Raw genomic sequence first — 18114 nt, forward strand, 5'->3', positions numbered from 1 at the left:
GTCGTGTTGTTTGGGTTTACCGAGTGGGTGTTGATGATCTCATCTATAGAGATGTAGATGATAGGCTTGCTGAGAGTCACCATGTCTGAGTATTCATCGATATTAAACTTCTCCTCAGGTTCAGGGACATCACAGGCTGACTGGAAAAATAGCCTGGAAGAGGAAGAATATCAGTAGTTAGTGGTGATCGCTCTCAAATGCTGACAGAAAAACTGAATTTTCTTTAGTGTGCCTGTGACTTTTGCAACTTGGGTAAATTGCTAATGCTGACTTGTTTCCAGAAAATGGACTGACGTTTCCAGTAATGATGAGTCAACCACTTTGTTAAGGTGGGGCAGACACCCAGCCTTTCCTATTTGTGAGTTTGTCCATGCCTGTCTGAAGGTCTCCCAATTACTGACACAGCAGATAACAGTGTTATCCTCTGCCAGATTTACCTCAATTTCCACCATGTCAGCTCAGCCTGTTCCTGACCTTACAAGTGAAACATGTTTATGAACAGGATTTACTTTATTTCTTCATAATCTTGACTTTGTTATTGGAGGTGAAATGTATTTTTGCAGTTGCCCAAAACAAAGAACATAAAGAGCGAGAATTGCTTCACTTCGTGTGTTTTCCCCTTTATCATGATGTTTTTTAACTAAAGGCATACTGTATGTGTTCAATGTTGGCCTGAGACAAAAAAGAAATCTACAGAACATTTGTACCACCTACACAGCATATTTCTTATGTCAATATTAATGTCTTCTTTCTTACTTAAACTTCTCGTATGTCTGAGATATGTAGTTGTTCATTGGCGTCATATGTGCATTCTCGCCCTCAAACAGCTTATTAGCAGCCGCATGCTGTAGCATCTTTGCCACAGATCCCAGGTTGCGACGCTGGTCTACGTGAAGCTGCCCTCCTGCTGACATGTCGATGATGTCGAAGCCATCCGGGGCCACGATGGCTGGGTTCATGTAGCGGTAGTACAGCAGGTTTCCTACAATCTGTCAGAGAGAAAAGAGCGCATCATTATAACCTCTTGTGAAGTTAAACCTCACCTCAACATGCTCGCAATAATAAAGCATGCAAAGAGAAAAACACAAACACAAATATATATGTATGCAGTACATCCAAGGGCTTCTACCTTCATCAGCTCATCCTCTGAGGCATCTGGAAACTTTTCATGGAGGCTGTTCTTCAGAACCTTTGCTATGTATCTCATGCCATAACTACATGCAAAACAAAAAGCATTGATGGGATATCAAGAACAAAACACGCATTCACGTACAGTACTATAAGATATAGCAAACTCATGACAGGGAGGACTTATTTGAAGCATAGATACTTGCATTAATGATGGCTTTTAGTTTCTCTTTATATGTTTACATACATAACATTAGCACCATCTAGAGGTATATACAGTTTACAGCATTTAGTTGTCTTTAACTAAAGAATAATCAAAAGATGAATATGTATGTCCCAATCACAGAATTGGCTTACTTGGCAGTAGCTAATGAAGCAACAAGCAGAGTTCTGTGATTGTGTTTGAGCAACTGACCAGAGGACCGCTTGCTCCATAACAATGATTATCTAGTAATCACCGTGTCCCAACATGCAGCTGGAACCTTAACAACCAGAATGAGGTGCAAATGACATGCCTAAGCATATGATCAAATCCTGTCTAGACCTACTTTAGGTCACACTGCTCTCATTATATTGTTGAATAAGAGAAACAAATGCTCAACAGAAGGATGAGAAAATAGAAAATAGATTTTGTTAATAAATAATGTTGCATCCTTCCAGATACTTTCACCACAAACATGTGGAATGTGTTTAAAGAATCCAACGGCACTTTGAAAGCATGCACCTTGACTTAAGGCATTTCCTGTTGAAACAATACTGAGGCAGAATGCAGGGGGTGGACAAAATAACAGGGACGGTTTCAAATATAATGCCATCCAGTACAACACAACAACCGCTCTAGATGATGGCCTCAAGAGTTGAATCAACACCTCTCGCACAACATATCAAAGTTGTGCAGTATTTATTGCATTGCATTATACTGTAATGTGTTATTTTGTCCAACAATTTATAGAAACTGAATTCCATCAAGTCTTAGATTAGAACTGCATAAGAACACTTGCAAAGAATCACATCCCATTTATTCTTGCTTAGAATTCATCTGTTATTGTTTTTTTAAAGCCACTAGAGAGTCAACTAAATAATGATGACCAATATGCTCAAGCATTGACGAGCAGTACTGTCACAGAGAACACCAAAGATAAATGGACATTGAAACTTAACAGGTCCTAAACTTACGGGATATTATCCAGGGAGGACACAATGGAGTTCAAGACCTTATCTGTAGCAGAGCGGAGAGCCAGACTCGATGCCTCCAGCCTGCTGCGTACTTCCTCATGTGACATGGCCTGCTCGGGAGTCACTTCATAAGGCAGCTTGCTGAAGGACAAAAACACGTGCAAGGCTCATTGTTATTACTATAGTTTTCACATAAACGATTAGACTGATTTGCTACAATACATGTATTGCCTGGCACGGTATTGGTCATGTTAGTACGTTGAAAAAAAACAACAGCCCTCAACGCAAATAAAATGACAAATAAACATAAATGAACAAAAACACAGAACATAATAACATAACCAAAGTCAACATAACTGACCACTAGGACATCATGTACAGGATCATACCAATAGACAACCACCCCTGTCTGGAACATTTTCACCGGTCCACTGTATTTTCCATACCTGGCTTCTCCGGTAGCGGTCTCGAGCTGGTTGACCCAGGCTTTATACACATCCACTGGGTTGGTGTTGATGCCTAAATTCTTGTCGTCAATGATGTCTTTGACCACTGGAGCCAGCAGCTGCCGGAGTGTGTTGTGGCCGCGTGCACCTCTGTTGAAGCTCACCACCATCTTGATGACTGTTGGGTTCCCCGTCACTATGTCCTGGATCTGGTCCACCTTAGAACTGAGACAAATGGAGAGGATGGTACAGCTGATCAGTACTGTCCACCAAACAACAAGCAAAAGTTGGGAGACATGCGTTTTGGGAATCCCTAACTATTCTAAAGTAGCTTTCACATGATCAGCGGTGAAACAGCTCTGCGCTGGCTGTGCCGTTGTTTTCCTATGGAGCGAGCGGTGCCATTCAATTTTGACCTTGATTGTCGGTGACCTTTTAAAATGCAACCAATGAGAAAACAGCTGTACAGGCAAGCAGGGAGAGTTAAACATAGAAACTCCCTAGCAAGCTGCCTTCACCACAAATCTCTACCGCCTACCTCACAGTGAGAATGTTTTCTATCATGTGAAGGCAGCTCAAGGATCGTCACTCATATAATCTGAATATATTACAATCATTACAGTAATACAATAATATTACTGTACAGTAATACGTTTATGGCACAGTATTGATTAAAGCTGCAGTTCTCACTTGATTTCCTCCTCCAGAGCCGTCTTGAAGAGTTTGAGCAGCAGGTATTCCTCTCTCTGGTTGGAGGCGTAGTTGTACAAGGTGAAGACCACAGTGTCCATAAACTTAGTGGACTTGTTTTGCGGCATCTGGAAGATCAGCTTAGCCAGGTAGGGTGGATTAGTCTAAAGAGGAGAGAAAAGAAAAGGAGTATAAGTGTGTGTGCAACTGCACTTGGACTTCTTATTAAACCTTTTAAGTTGAGGAGATGCAAGTTGTAGACATGTTTGTGTATCACCTGCAGCAGGTAAAAGAGATGTTGGTAGGCTTCCAGTTTCCTTCTTTTCCCTTTATTTAGACCCTTGATACCCAGCCTGTCTCCTGTAGTCAAGTCCTCTTTACTCGCTTTATTTTTCTTGTTTTTCATTTTCTTATTATGGGACACAACATCCTTTTAAAAGAAATAAACACCAAGTAAGTTAAGCAGCCAACTGGACAGGACAATATATTATTACAGGAATGTAATTACACTTCAGTGTTAGGAAACATGTGCCATTTCCAAGCTATGAATGATGTCGATCAACATAAATATCACGGTATCCAACCTGCAGAGTGATCCTGTTCTTCACCAGCAGTCCGATCTTTATGTCCATCAGGTTCAAGTCTTTCTCCATCTGCTGATTGGAGCGGATATTGGTGACCACTTCTTCCCTAAGCCGCGTCACGTCCTGCTCTTCCTGGAGGTCCAGGGCGCTCTGCTCCAACAAGTGGACAAACTTACGCACCACTGACAGAGGAGGATCCTCGGCCCCAGCTAAGAAGAGCCATAAAAGAGTCATCAAAAGCACTGGTCTTTCATACATTCAGAGACATATAATGACATTTGTTATAATTTCCCCATCAAGTATTACATTGTTATGGTGGGAATGGCAATACTGTAAAAAGCACATATCAAAGTATTAATTATAGTATCTAGTCTCACATTAAATATTGATATTATATCACTATAGCGCAGCTGCAGGGGTGTAAAAGGCCTTTTTGACTCACTCAGGGTTCTGTAGTCATGTCTGGCTTTGTTGGCCTTCAGAAAAGCCTGGATTTTCACAATTTCTTTTTCCTAAACACAGTTAACAGCGAGTCTTACACCACACGGAACAAACAACACAAATCCAAAAGGATGCTGCTCGGTGATGTCGTACTCACATGATCTTTGAAGAACTGCAACCTCTGATTGTATTTACGTTTGGCTTTCCACATTTTCACCTGAGACTGGATCTAAAAAACACATGAGGTTATTGGTCAGGTCTTTGAAATGGCAGCTTTGTTATTGATGGAGAGGAGGTGCGTAGCTTTAGAGTTGTCTAGTTATTCAATAAGTATCCTTTTTAATAGATAAAGAAAAAAGGAAAACAATATATCACCTTGACAATAGAAGAAACATTTTCCTGAAGCAAATTTATCCTGTCTTTGTACAGTTTCCTCTGTTTGTAACCTTTCCAGCAGGCCTGCAAAAAAAAGAAAAAGCATCATAAAAGATGTATGTGGCTGCTACAAGTTGTTATCAGTGATACCACAGCATGGATTATTCATAGTCGATAACACTCCTTGGTGTCGTCTTTAACTGTTTTTACTGCTGTTAATAAAATGTTTTTTTGGCTTTTAAATAAATAATTTTAGGGTTTTGGATTTTCCTTAAAGAATGATGCAAACGTTAAAACATACAGCATACCGAGTATATTTTAATCTTTTTATATGGCCAACTCTATTGATTTATTACTGGTGCAATAGCCCACAGCTGCATCAGGGATCTGACATCACTATTCAAGTTCACAGTGGATACATACACTACCTGCAATTTGACGACGTGCGGTTCTTGCTGGCGTAGATACTTCATCCTCTGTGCATGCTTCTTCCTGACCAGGTAACCTCTGACCCTCGCCTGCAGCTGGGTCACCATGGATTCATTGGCCATCCACAACTGTTCCCTGTTATATTCTGCAGTCAAACAGCTGACAACACTCTAAAGGGGAAAAGGGTTTTCAGATTAAAAATAAAAAAAAGCTTCTATAGTGTGAATACTATCTGGTCAAATGAATAGTGCAATTTCAAAATGAATGCCACAGATGGAAATAAATATCATCAATAGGATGCAAGTATGTTTACAGTAGACAAGATTACATCATGCAGTAGTGAAACTATGCAGTACAGAAGGGGGTACCTGGATTTCCTCTTTACTGAGATGGCCACCATTGTGTTCAAACCCTTCAGGCTCCTCCCAGGTGCCCTGTCCAGTCTCAAGGTTATAGTAGTAGTCATATCTGTCCTTGATGCAATTCTTTACCCACACACTATCAGTGCAGCCTGGGGGAAAGCAGAAAGTGCCCATTTAACCACAGTGAATGTCATATTGAAACCTAAATCTGAATATCAGGTGACTTCTGACTCTGTAGGCATCAGTTTCCTGAACACTGAGCTTCCTTTCTTGTGATAATCGTGCAGTAAGTCAAGTTACCTTTAGTAGCACAGTTTGTTCGTCTCTGTGCCAGTTCCGCCTGGTATGTGTCAGCACATTCTGGGAGCACCGCTCTCAGTCCTGCACCAGGAACCTGCAAAGCCTGCAGTGTATTCTGAGAGTCCCCCTCGGACACTGTCCTGTTAATATCAGCGACTGCTCCAGCCACTAGAAACGTAAACAAGATTAAACCAAAGGAGCAGTTGTCAAATATGAAAACAGCACAATAACTGCAGAGGAAAAACCAGTGAATAAGGGATAATCCACAACAAGCAAAAACACAATATTGTTCCCACTATAATGACCGCATCAACACACAGGTAATCTATATATCGCAATATCTATGTAACTCAAGAGGAAGATGTACCTTTATTGCATATATTCCCCTGTTATGAAGAGATTTCAGGGTTACAGTTTTATATAGGATGAATATGATAGACGTGTGTGAATATCTCTATTAGTTTGGACTTTTTGATACTTCCAAGCAGTACCTTAGCAAAGATTAAGCTGGGTGGAGCGGTGAACATCCTGCATTATAAAGAATGACATAGTCTTACAGAATAAGTAGTACATAGTGTTTGAGCTATAGCAACATTACGTGTCATAACTTAACTGCGGAAAGGAAGGAAATACTGTGTGCCTGCCTCTGTAACGCAACATAAACAATACCGATACTGGTGTATCAATTATGCATCACAAACGGTCATATCATGACTCATGGCAATATTGACTCAAAATGTAAATATTGTTTACTCATGTTTTGTCATTAGGCTCTTTAATTAACTGTGTTGACACACTATCAATCTTGAAATAAAAGTAAGTTAGGAGGAGCTGTGATCAGTGACAGCTGAAACAAGCTGTGAGAATTAATTGTGAACATTAATGAGCCCATTATGTCAGAGTGGTTTGATGATCTGAAAATAATTTACTGCCATTCCTCGAACAATCAAAATCTGGTACTTGATGTCCTCATCGTTTGAAAAGAATTCACCCGACCTAAATAAACTATTGTTTAAATTAGGATATGGATGAGTGAATTTAAACTCTAGGTACATACTTGTGAGAGCCTCCTCTTCATCCTGGTTGGCTGCGTGTATGGCCTCTTGGATTTGGTCCAGCCACAGTACTGCAGACTCATCTCCGGAGCTCTACAATCAGGTGAAAGCACAAGGTCACTTCTCTCCTTTTCAGATGGAAGAGAGCAAACTACACATGGAACATGAGGCATCGTATTGTATCCTGTACAGTCTGAAAAGCACACTGAGACAAATGTATTATTTGTGATTTGATGTTTGATTAGTGAAGGTTAGACATTCTTGTAGTTACAGTTCATTATGCAGATTCATCAAGTTAGGATTGTGGAGATTTTTGCTCTACAGCAGTAGCACTTCATTAGCATCACTACACAAGCTGGTGCCATTAGAGCAGCGGCAAAATATAGACGGTACCATTTCCCCTGTGTCCAGAGGTAAGAGCTAAGGGAAAGGAAAAAATGTGAAGTGTTGACAATAGTTACACTATAGACATAGCCTCGCCCCAAAACAGACCCTGATGACATCACAACACCCACAAAGAATGTTTATTCAGCCTGACTTTTGGATTTGTTCTCAGGCTAATTTTAGAAATCTCTGGTGGGGACCAGGGGTGTATCCCGGACAGGAAGGAAGTCACCATTAAGACACACTGAGCAGACTAAAAAGCAGCTTTTGTTTATATCTGCATCTGGCCATTTCATTTTATAATGTAATAGAGTCAGAAAAATATCAACATCCCAAAGCATCCATTGCGGAAAGCATCTATTGCAGTCCGAATTCCATAACCAGACTGACTAATACCCCACAGTCCCCCTCAAATGATTGCAAAAAACCAGGTCACCTTTCATACCAAAACCCCATAATAACCATAACCACAATAAAACACTCAACAGTAATCAGTGGAATCTATTCATGGATCACAGCTGTTGATTAACCATTTAGCAGTGTCCTCCCACCGCAGTGTGTGAGTGGGCAGTGACTGACGCAGGCAGAAGGGAATTCAGTTTCCAAGCCTGGACAGGAAATATGCTCACTGCACCGTACAAACAGACAAGCGCCCCACATACAGTACACTAGCGGGAAGCTAGGCTGGAGTACACTTCATTATCAGCTCTACTGTTGGCTGCAGAGATGCCAAATAGCAAATTTCACCGATGGAGAACTCCTACATCCAACATTTACTGAAAAGAAGCAGCACTGCGGTGAAGAGAAAGCTGACAAGAAAACTGTAAAACTCTGGGATAAAGACTGCAGAGGGATATGGCCGACCTTGTGCCAGGACTACTCATTTGTTTGATGGCAGTGCAGACCATTCAGCACGATGGTAAGTTTATTAAAATGCTATAAGAGTTTTCCAAAAGCATATTTGTAATTACTTCTTCACAGCCAGGGTCCATAATGAGATATTTATACTTGGACTTCAAACAACAAGCTTTTTGGTTCCCTTGGTAATGGCTCATTTTACAAATCTAAGTTACAAAACATGTTAAAATATTTTAATACAGCTGTAAATACAATACAAAATTAAAAACATTGTAATAAAGATATTTAATAATGCATACTTTTATGATTATTATTATTTTTTAAATAACTAGAAAGTCTTCTAATGAACTAGAAAAAAACAGATGGCATGATAAACTACACTTTCTGTTTTAATGTTTCAAATGTACTTTTATGATAAAACTTAAGGTTTTTTAAAGCCATAAACATATTTTTCTACCCATTTATAGGAAATATAACAAGAACCAAAAACAATATTCCACCTGGTATGACACCGAAAACCTTCAAGGGGAGGCTGTACACACGTAATCACACAGACCAGCGGCTGCATGTGAACTTGGAGGACCCAGTTACAGCCTATACCACAGGGGTCCTCAGCACCAGGGTCATACCTTCATCATACATCCTGGCCATGCTGGTGGGTATCCCGTCCAACGCCTACATTCTGGCCTTCCTCAGACTCAGAGCAAAGCCCTTATCCACAATAGTTCTGTACCTGAACCTGGCCTTGTCCGACCTGCTGCTGCTGCTTTCCCTGGCACTGCGTGTTCACTACCACATCAACGGGAACAACTGGATATTTGGGGAAATCTCCTGCCGGTTTATCACAGCCTTGTTTTATGGCAATGTTTACAGTTCAGCTCAAACGATAGCATGCATCAGTCTGAAGCGCTACCTGGCTGTGGTGAGGCCGTTTCTGTACAGAAGGCTTGCTAAGACGACGCTGGCAGTTTGGACGTGCTTAGTTGTCTGGTTCCTGTTCGTGGCTGCTATTGTGCCCGAGCTCCTCGTCAGGCAGACATACCAGGTTACCCAGCTGGGAGTCACTACCTGCCATGATGTACTTCCCCTGGAAGAAAAATCCCATTCCCCACTGGTGCCGTACAGACTGATGCTGGTTTGTCTGGGCTTCATAGTGCCCTTCCTGATTTGCATCTATGCCCATGTGGCAGTGGTATACCACCTAGGGCAATCTCGTTGCGACTGGAAACCGTTTATCAGGGTCAGCACTCTAGTTTTTGTCATCTTTGTGGTGTGTTTCTTGCCTAGCGGCATCCTGCATATCGCCCACTACATCCGTCTGTTTACCAGTGGGGACGACAGACTGTATGGATACTACAGAGTAGCAGTGTGTCTCTGCTGCTTCCACAGTTGTCTGGATCCCTTCCTGTGTATGCTCAATTCCAAGATGGCCGCCTCAGAACTACAATTCATTTCTCTCCGTGGGATACCTCAGAGGCAGACTGTTATGACGTGAGACTGGATGCGTGTGCACAGAAAAGACTGATTGACTATTGTGGAGAACCAGCAGGGAAGCACAAGCCCAGGAACAAAGTTGGGAATGTTATAACCGGACATTGTGAATTTAACAGGGTGATACTGCATCTGTTAGATCTAAAAACAACATCAATGCTCTGTGAAGTCAGTTTTAGGAATATCAGGATCAGAAAGACTTTAGACTGTGAATCCTAAACAAGCCTATAATGTCAAACCAGCAACATCTCAGGTTGGGCAATAACCTTTTCAATACAACTACGTGTAAATACAAATAAAACAATATTTACTTAAACATTTACTCTTTCCCTTCCAGTTATAAGTACAAATATACATGAAAGCTCTAGATTATTTAACATTAAGCTATTCAAATGGAGCCATGTCAGGGATTAGAGGCTTCTGTGCAAAGCAAATAAGAACTAGTGATTAGAATGAGGTAAAGTTATGACATGTGGAGACAACACTGATTTATTCAGCATGAAGGTTGTATTCATATTTTGCACTTTGAGGATGTATGAAGGAAAGTAACTGTAACTTTAATAAAAAAATAATGTTTTACATGAATACTATATAAATCAACTCAATTTAAAGTCACAGTACCTGGCAGAGGAGTTGTTTGGTATATTGTAGGACATCATGGTAGTGTTTGGCTGTGGCTGGGTTAACCCCCGTCAACTTGGCTGTCGGGAGGAGCAGAGCTGCAAGCGTCTGCTGATGATCACCTGAGTTAAGCGCCTCATTGATTTCAGCTATAGCTATGATGCCTGGAACAAGAAGAAGAAAACCATTTGATACTTCATCAATGAATTGTCTGTCATTCATCGTGTGTTTGAAAAAAGCAAAAAACTGTTTGCTTCAAAGTTCACAAGCTCCACTACGTAAAACATAGTCAGAAATCTGATTCTTACGTTCATGCTCCTCGTGGACCTGAACGTTGACAGTGTCGATGCATTTCTGAACATCGTTCCAGGTGAGAAACTCTTGGCCCTTGGCAAGAGTCTCGCCTCGCAGTTTGATAAGGGTGTCAGCGTACCTGACGGAAATGTCCATGAAGAAATTCAACATTTAATGAACACCTACTCATCAGCCCATCCTAGTGCAGACCTACAGTGCAGTGATACGCAACCTAAAGACATATGACTAACTTTCTTTATCAAATCAATTTTCTGCTCCTAAAACCGTCCTATACCACCATAATATAACTTCCAGAGTTGCAACAACAAAACAGTAATCATAGATGTGACAGCAGGGCGATTAGGGGTCTAAGGTTAGCTCCAGAACAACTCAGCCATCGTACCTGTTGAGGTTGTCTTGGTCCATGTTGGTGAAGCCCAGGGGAGAGTCTGTAAGTTGCTCAATCACAGCCTGGGGGTCTTTGGTGTCCAGTACCTCATTCAGCACTGCGACAGCCGACAGCATCTCCACAGCTACACTCAGCTCCTCGTGGCTCAAGCCGGACTAATGAACATAAAGGTCTCAATCATCAATAACATGTGGGTACACAAACAGTAAAGAGTCAAAATTGCAAACATGATGTCTCACCCGCGCCCCTTGTAGCTGCAAACTGAAAAGCTCAGCCTGGTAGAGGTTGGCAGCAGTTTGGTAGACAATTGGCAGTTGCGCCTCAGGGTTTGTCAGCTCCTCCACCGTCTCCACTGCATTGCCAAGACGGATGGCTGTATTGATCACTGTAACTGCCTCGAGTTCTGGTGAAGAAAATTACCACAGATAGTCATGTCTTGCAGATAACCCAAGGCATGCGAGTAATTAAATGACCTTTCATCTTTGCCTTACAATTACATACTGAAAGTCCTTTGGAAAACCCATTACAGATTTATAATTGACTGTACTGTGCAATGTAACATAGACTCTACATGTGTGCTTTGAGAAGCTTGCAAGTGGATACTTTTGTGATTTTCAACTGACCAGTAATTATGTGTTAATAAACATCCATGGTAAGTTACGAAATGGTGCTTACTTCGTTTCTCTGCCTCAGCAAAGTCATTACAAGAGCTGACAACTCCCTGAATCTCCTCTTTGTCCACCATCACAGCCCTCCCTTCATCCTGCAACACAAAGATTAAAGTTCTCTAGAGAGATGCCACTAACATCTCATGATGGTTCAGCATGTTTTAATACAGGGCCTAATACAAAGAGCCTGGTGGTGTCCATTCCAACTGAAATTACTGAGGCTGATTAGTTTTTCTCTGAAGGTTTGGATAGCCTTTTTCTTTATAACACAATCTCTTCTCTGCCTGAGGTAACCACTTGGCTTGGAGTAGTGAAAGCAGAACAACTACAGTCCTTCATCTGTTCAACCAATGAAGTGCTTTGTGCTCAAAACAGTATTTAAAAATGAAAGACGGTCTGTTTTTGTCTGATGGACGATCAAAAAATTAATAAAAATGTGCCGTTTAGAAAGGGGGTTAAAGAAATCAATGCAAATGTGTATGATTCATTCCTATTACACACACGTCTGTAAAAGATTTCCTCTGAGGGAATGTATATGTCCTGTTGCCTGTAAATTGCCAACACAGTCATTTTCAACTATGGACCTCCGAAGTGTTGCTTTATTTTCATTCTAGCCGGACTTATTTATTAGTCGTATTTGTTGCATACAACTGCAAAAACATGAAATGAAATAAGTGCTTGGAAAGAAAACCAGAGGTGCTCTGGCTCATAAGGCACAGAGTTGGGTAACATCTGAGAAAACAAGCTCTGTTTAACTATACCTTGGATTTGTGTTGGCAGTAGGTGGTACAATGTTCCAGGTACCAGACACAGTTTGACTCCTGAACACCCAGCAGGGCCAGAACTTCAAGCCTAAGTGCAACCATCAGAGCAGCCTCGTCCTGGGTCGACACCGCCTGATTCACCTGCCTTACTGCTGCCTGGACTGGAGACAGGAAAAACCAAGACAGACTTAATGTCAGGATAATGTGCTTTCTTTCAAGTATTTCATATAATTGCTAATTTATCGAATTTCTAGATTATTAACTGCACATTTTCTCCTGTATATTCAGAGTTCAAAGATTGCATCCTGTGTTAATCTGCACCAACACGGTACAAGAAGTTTTTTTCCCATACAAAAAGGAATGCATTCATGGTACTGTACAGTGGTTTGGGGAAAGTTAGAATTTAAGGATTATGTGGGAGAGAAAGTCCTTACTGTTGACAAAGTCCAAGCAACCTTGGATCTCCTGGTGAGTCAGCAGCTCCTCATAAACATCTCTTTCTTCAGTAGCAATCGAGGAGCGCTAATGGAAATAATAAACACAGGATATATACATTAGATTACATACATTGTTCCTCCCATTCATACTGATGAAGTTGCATATTACACTTCAGTCATTAAGTGGAAATTAATGACTCCTGTTTGTAAAGAGAATGGGAGGCAAGATGCCGGATGGTGCAGAGGGTTTGTGTTTGGTGAAGTACAGCTGACACTGCAGCCACTGGAATGTGCTGGCAAGGCCTGTGGAGTGATTCTTTGCAGGAAACCCCTTTCAGACCTCAGTGTTGGTATCTCTTCAGTTGTTATAGTTGTCAGTACTAGACACTGCAGTCAAAACATTAGTTCAGAGCAACAGTCAAGTTTCAATTATTGGCATTGCTCAAATTTGGTCTCAGGGATTTGTATTCTTCCATTTCAGTGCAGTGACAGCACTTTCAGACAGACACACAAACATCAGTTTGTGGTCAACAACCTGAATACATAAACACACTCCAGACCAGGCTGTGTAACCCTGTTTCCACCCTGGGTTGAATACTGATGTGACATTGTAGTGCAGATGCATCTTATTATTGGTAATGGCATTTCAATTTAATATTACCAGCTTTTAAAATTACATTTATATAACGGAATATCTGACCAGTCCAAAAAAACAAGTGAACTAGAAGATGATAGAGTTCGGAGAGTAGGCGAGCAAAAGAGGGAGAAACTAAACAAACTTAGTTATGAAGACAGCGAAAGTCTAATCAAGCCTTCTATACAGGGAAAGCCAGCCAGGAACCAAACATTAACACACAAATGCATGATGAAACTGAAACATAAGAGAACACTGAAGTGTTTTTATAGGCTTCTCACCTTCCCAAGGGACTGATCCTGCTTACGAGCCTTGGCCTGGCTCAGTGCGTCCTGGTAGTCTTGGGCCAGAGCTTCCTGGGTATTCTTCAGCATTGCGTTGGGATTATTGAGGGCGCCCATCGTCACAGACGTCTGACCTCTGTCAACCGCCTCATTGATTGCAATCACAGCAGCATGCACTAAGGTCAACAGAGTGTGTGCAAATATTTTAGTGTTGGCCAAAAAGACATTAGGAAACTACATGAAATTAGTCAGAGATTTAGTGAGAATGTCAGAGGACTTACAGGCAGCTTCATCCACTGAGAGCTCATTGGCCAGGATTCCTCCAATCTTACTGAAAGCTGGCATTTGAATGCCATACTTCTCCAGCTCACTCCTCATGTTACTAATCTCTTCCGCTAGAAGAAAAATGTATATTGATTGCAGGGGAAATGGTGGTGTTAGAAAGCACAGCATAGTAAAGTATAACATATACAGCATGATATACAATTAAATGTGTTTTGCTAGTTTTTTTTTCCTTTGGCACAATCATCAAATAAAAAGCATGATTCTCAAAACACTTCTATTCTAAAGCTTTTGTTCATTTTCTTACACAAGTGTATGCAGTTGTTCTGATGATCTGTACACTAATCTGTATCAGCAGTATGTTGCGTTTTCTCTTTAGTGTCATTTAAATGTTTGCAGGTGATATATTGATGAACTGAAATGTTGGATAATACTAAATTAGACACGTCTTTCGTGTTTTTCCAATTCAATCTCAACAAGACAAGAAAAATACCTTCAATACAAAGAGGTGCATTTACACTCAGTGTATCGAACTTTTGAGCTAGACTTCGGTTTCAGGAGAAGCCGAAGTCAAAATTACCTGTGAAGGCCACTTTCCCCAGCAGGTCCTGGATCTGTGGTGCAATGCCCAGTTTGTACAGGTACAAGCTGAAATAAACCATAACATTTAGACTGTAAAACTTGCATAGTAAAAGTAGAAAGCACCGAGAAGCTTGAAACATTCTGATATTCTACAGTCTGATATCATGAAACTGAAACTTTTTTGCACTTCTTCTTCATGATTGTTGCTCTTGATGGCCTTTAATTCCCGCCTATGTCACACTTACACCACAGGGGGGTAGTGTCGCTCTGACAGCAGACAGTCTGCACTGAGCACCGCTATCAACAAGCAGGTGGCTGGAAACTTCATGAAACTTTCATCTTCCCCCAGTTACCTGATAAGCTGTAATGAATTATAGATATTTAAAAAAGGCTGGTCTAGCACATTAACACTGCTCTGAATGCAGCCGATGCAGTAGCTGGCTACTCTGCCCTTTAGTCAGTGTGTGTGTAAACATGAAATGAACTCTGTCCTTGGGACACAGGAGGCTTGAGACAACTATCCTAACTCCGTTTATACAAAGGGTAATGTTTTAAAATGCAAGCAGCTGATTCAGGCTGAGAATAACAGCTGATGAAGGTGGCCCATTATAAACCACAGGGGTTACTAATAATCAGCTGACTAGCTTGAAGCTACTAGCTCTCTCCAGACTGTGGATCCCCTTTGTTAACTTCCATGTGTTCCTCTTCCTTTTAGAAAAAAACAAAAATGAAGGCCTACATCTCTACCACTTTAAATGTACTTGTTCTTTGCCCATTACATTGCGTTTCCTTTCAAATTTCCACCACACTGAATGTGCAGAGGCATCCGCTGCTTTGCCTCCATGTGTTTGTGCCCAGGGAAGCAGAGTATTCATTGGGTCCATGTGGGACGTAAGCTGTACTTGCAGGAAGGAAGAGCACGTGTGTGCATAAGGAGGGAAGGAAACCAATTCTCTCAGGACCTGACCGAAACACTACAACAGAGAAAACAACTCAAGCAGCTCACATAGCCACTCCCTAATGCTGTGTTTAGCTGACTGGGTCAGATAGATAAAATTGACCCTTGAGTCATCTCAACTGGAAAAGTGAGGGCATCCAGCCACCCACGTTACACCACAAACCTTTACAGTATTACAACCTTTTTCAAAAACCCAATAGTATGAAAAAGAATTTACCATTTGTGGTGAGCCAACAAGGAAAGAGTTGCGCACATTCAGTTTACCAGAAAGCGCCTGATTACAAGCTGTTTAGATGTTTATAAAAGCAGTGTGCAGAGGGTGGTTATGCTCATCAAAAGTGCTCAAAACAAACTGAAATAACAGAGTCTAAAATTGTTCAAAAAGGTAATTGAACTGGTGAATAGCCTATGATTTAAGGAGATTGAGTAAACGGGTAATTCAGGGACTAAAAGCATGTGAAATCACCACATTGCAACTGAATGCATAGTGGTGTATAATATAGATTTGACCTACTTAAGAAAAATCATAAAAATCTGTGTTTGAGAAGAACCACTCTATCGGCCTTACCTAAGTAGAAATTACATTTTCCAGTTCCTGTTTCATATCCCTTACCAAGTACTATTTCTGTTCTTGACTTATAAACTAGAGGTTAAACTTAATGGGAACAAAAAGAGGCCATGCTTAACCCCACAGAGTAAAAGTAAAAATGAATTACATATAAACTGTCCTTAATTTCTGTAACGTGAATACACTGCTGTGTGGAAAGAAAAGTAACCACTCAAACCAAAGTGTTTGATGTTGTCTGCAAAAACAATCAAGTGAAAGACTAAAGTCATCATTTACAGACAAATGCAGCATTTGCTAAATCTAATCTGCACATTACATCATAGATTACATACCAAATGCCAGCACTAGACTTTTAGATCATCTATAAAACTGTTTTTTTCCACTGGTTTTCATTTCTTTCTTGGAAGTGAAATCATACGCGACATTCAGGTGTGGCACCCTGGGGAACATAAGCAACTACTTTGCCATTGCACAAACAAAAGACTTAAGGGATGAGTGAGCAATTTTGCTGTCAGAAGTGGAAAATGGATGAAGACAGTAAAGTGAAAAATCGCTATGTTTTTGGAATCCTTTTATTCTTACCTCAGCGCGTGTATGCAGTAAACCACCTTGGGCATGTTTTTGCGATCGTACACATCTGTCGTTTCAGGATAGAATATCTGAAAGCAGAAACCACCCAGATGTATTAGTCACTCTTCTTTTATCCTCGTCTAGAGACTGTAAAGCATGAGAAGTTGCAAGGGGTGGACATAATAATAGGAATACCTGTAAAATATAATGCAATCCCAGACAATTACACTGCATTAAATGTCACTTTCTCAATACCACAGTCTACTAGTTCAACACGGGTCACTGGCATCATTTCTAAATATGTATTTATTGCAGTGCTATTGAATTGGACTGCATTATAATTTATAGGTGTTCATGCAGTTGCTTAGTCCCTTTTATCACTACTTATGGTGTTCGGTTGTACTAGTAGCCTTTACTGACAAGAATGTGATACATCATACACATTTACATTTTAATGAGGACACAGTGCGTGCTCATGCCCTAAAATATATATATATATATTTATGTTACATCACACCTGAATAATGCTTACAACATCATGGTTTTGCTTAAAAACATGGAATGATATAATGGAAAATATAATTTCCAGGATACACATCAGTGAAGTCTTTTGTGTCGGAATGGCCACACCCTCATTACCATGTCATCTGTCAGTGTTTACATTCTTACAGATGCATGAGATGTGTGCGTGCACCATGTGAATCATGAGACACAGATGACTCTATTGACCATTTCCAGTCAAATACCACACCTGGAATTAAAGTATTTAATTATGCAGAAAACAGGCTGTCACGGGTGATTTAGTATACTCACAATGTGAAGTCATGTTAATTGATTAAATGTGTCTTTACCCTCTGCTCTCTACAGCTTGGTGCAGTCTTACTGAAGTCGTAGGATGGATTCAGCAGGTTCAAATTATTTCTGCGACTTTTATAGGACGGATTATACCCTCTCCTAATTTTATATTCTACTGGATGGATGGATTCTACTCCATTTTAGTTGTAGCTGCACATTCCTAGTAGATGGTTTCTGACCTCTAACATGAACGACATAAACACAACTTCTTCCAAAGAGAAAAATAACACTTTCTCCTAAGGTTGAAAAATGTAATCTGCTGCAAATAAATGACTTAAAACAACTCAAAACAGGCAACTCAAGTCTTGGTGAGTGTCTTCCTAAAGCACAACTCGTGTCTTTCATGATCACATGATGTTTGATCAGTGCGCTGACATCACATACTGTTGTGTTAATGAGGACTTTAACTTGAGTCATATCATTCGCTCACTCCTTCAGCTTGTTTACCGGATGTGTTGTTCCATCCTAA

General features: G+C 40.7%; 2 protein-coding genes across 2 annotated transcripts in view; one reads left to right on the forward strand and one right to left on the reverse strand.

Annotated features, from left to right (window-relative positions):
- Positions 1–18114, reverse strand: part of iqgap2 (IQ motif containing GTPase activating protein 2) — a 34365-nt gene that overhangs the window by 6788 nt on the left and 9463 nt on the right. The window contains exons 5-30 of the mRNA XM_029439331.1: positions 16803–16879; positions 14693–14760; positions 14112–14225; positions 13828–14006; positions 12910–12997; positions 12473–12636; positions 11719–11806; positions 11283–11446; positions 11038–11198; positions 10649–10773; positions 10341–10504; positions 6989–7079; positions 5932–6099; positions 5638–5780; positions 5269–5439; positions 4841–4924; positions 4623–4694; positions 4467–4536; positions 4025–4233; positions 3718–3870; positions 3441–3604; positions 2751–2975; positions 2305–2445; positions 1130–1214; positions 757–989; positions 21–153 (exon numbers count right to left, since the gene is read on the reverse strand). Coding sequence (XP_029295191.1) covers positions 21–153; positions 757–989; positions 1130–1214; positions 2305–2445; positions 2751–2975; positions 3441–3604; positions 3718–3870; positions 4025–4233; positions 4467–4536; positions 4623–4694; positions 4841–4924; positions 5269–5439; positions 5638–5780; positions 5932–6099; positions 6989–7079; positions 10341–10504; positions 10649–10773; positions 11038–11198; positions 11283–11446; positions 11719–11806; positions 12473–12636; positions 12910–12997; positions 13828–14006; positions 14112–14225; positions 14693–14760; positions 16803–16879 — 3534 coding nt within the window. The remainder of the gene's footprint in view (positions 1–20; positions 154–756; positions 990–1129; positions 1215–2304; positions 2446–2750; positions 2976–3440; positions 3605–3717; positions 3871–4024; positions 4234–4466; positions 4537–4622; positions 4695–4840; positions 4925–5268; positions 5440–5637; positions 5781–5931; positions 6100–6988; positions 7080–10340; positions 10505–10648; positions 10774–11037; positions 11199–11282; positions 11447–11718; positions 11807–12472; positions 12637–12909; positions 12998–13827; positions 14007–14111; positions 14226–14692; positions 14761–16802; positions 16880–18114) is intronic.
- f2rl2 (coagulation factor II (thrombin) receptor-like 2) lies at positions 7969–11708 on the forward strand. Its single transcript, XM_029439332.1, has 2 exons — positions 7969–8289; positions 8696–11708. The coding sequence occupies exons 1-2, from the start codon at positions 8226–8228 to the stop codon at positions 9721–9723; spliced, it is 1092 nt and encodes a 363-aa protein (XP_029295192.1). The 5' UTR covers positions 7969–8225; the 3' UTR covers positions 9724–11708.

This window comes from Cottoperca gobio, chromosome 9 (assembly GCF_900634415.1).
Source record: "Cottoperca gobio chromosome 9, fCotGob3.1, whole genome shotgun sequence".
Classification (NCBI taxonomy): Eukaryota; Metazoa; Chordata; class Actinopteri; order Perciformes; family Bovichtidae; genus Cottoperca; species Cottoperca gobio.

Excerpts from the sequence above, each read along its gene's own strand:
- f2rl2 (XM_029439332.1), top strand. The coding sequence starts at position 8,226 with ATGGCCGACCTTGTGCCAGGACTACTCATTTGTTTGATGGCAGTGCAG. Across the intron at positions 8,290-8,695 it reads GCAGACCATTCAGCACGATG|GAAATATAACAAGAACCAAA; the intron begins GTAAGTTTATTA and ends ACCCATTTATAG.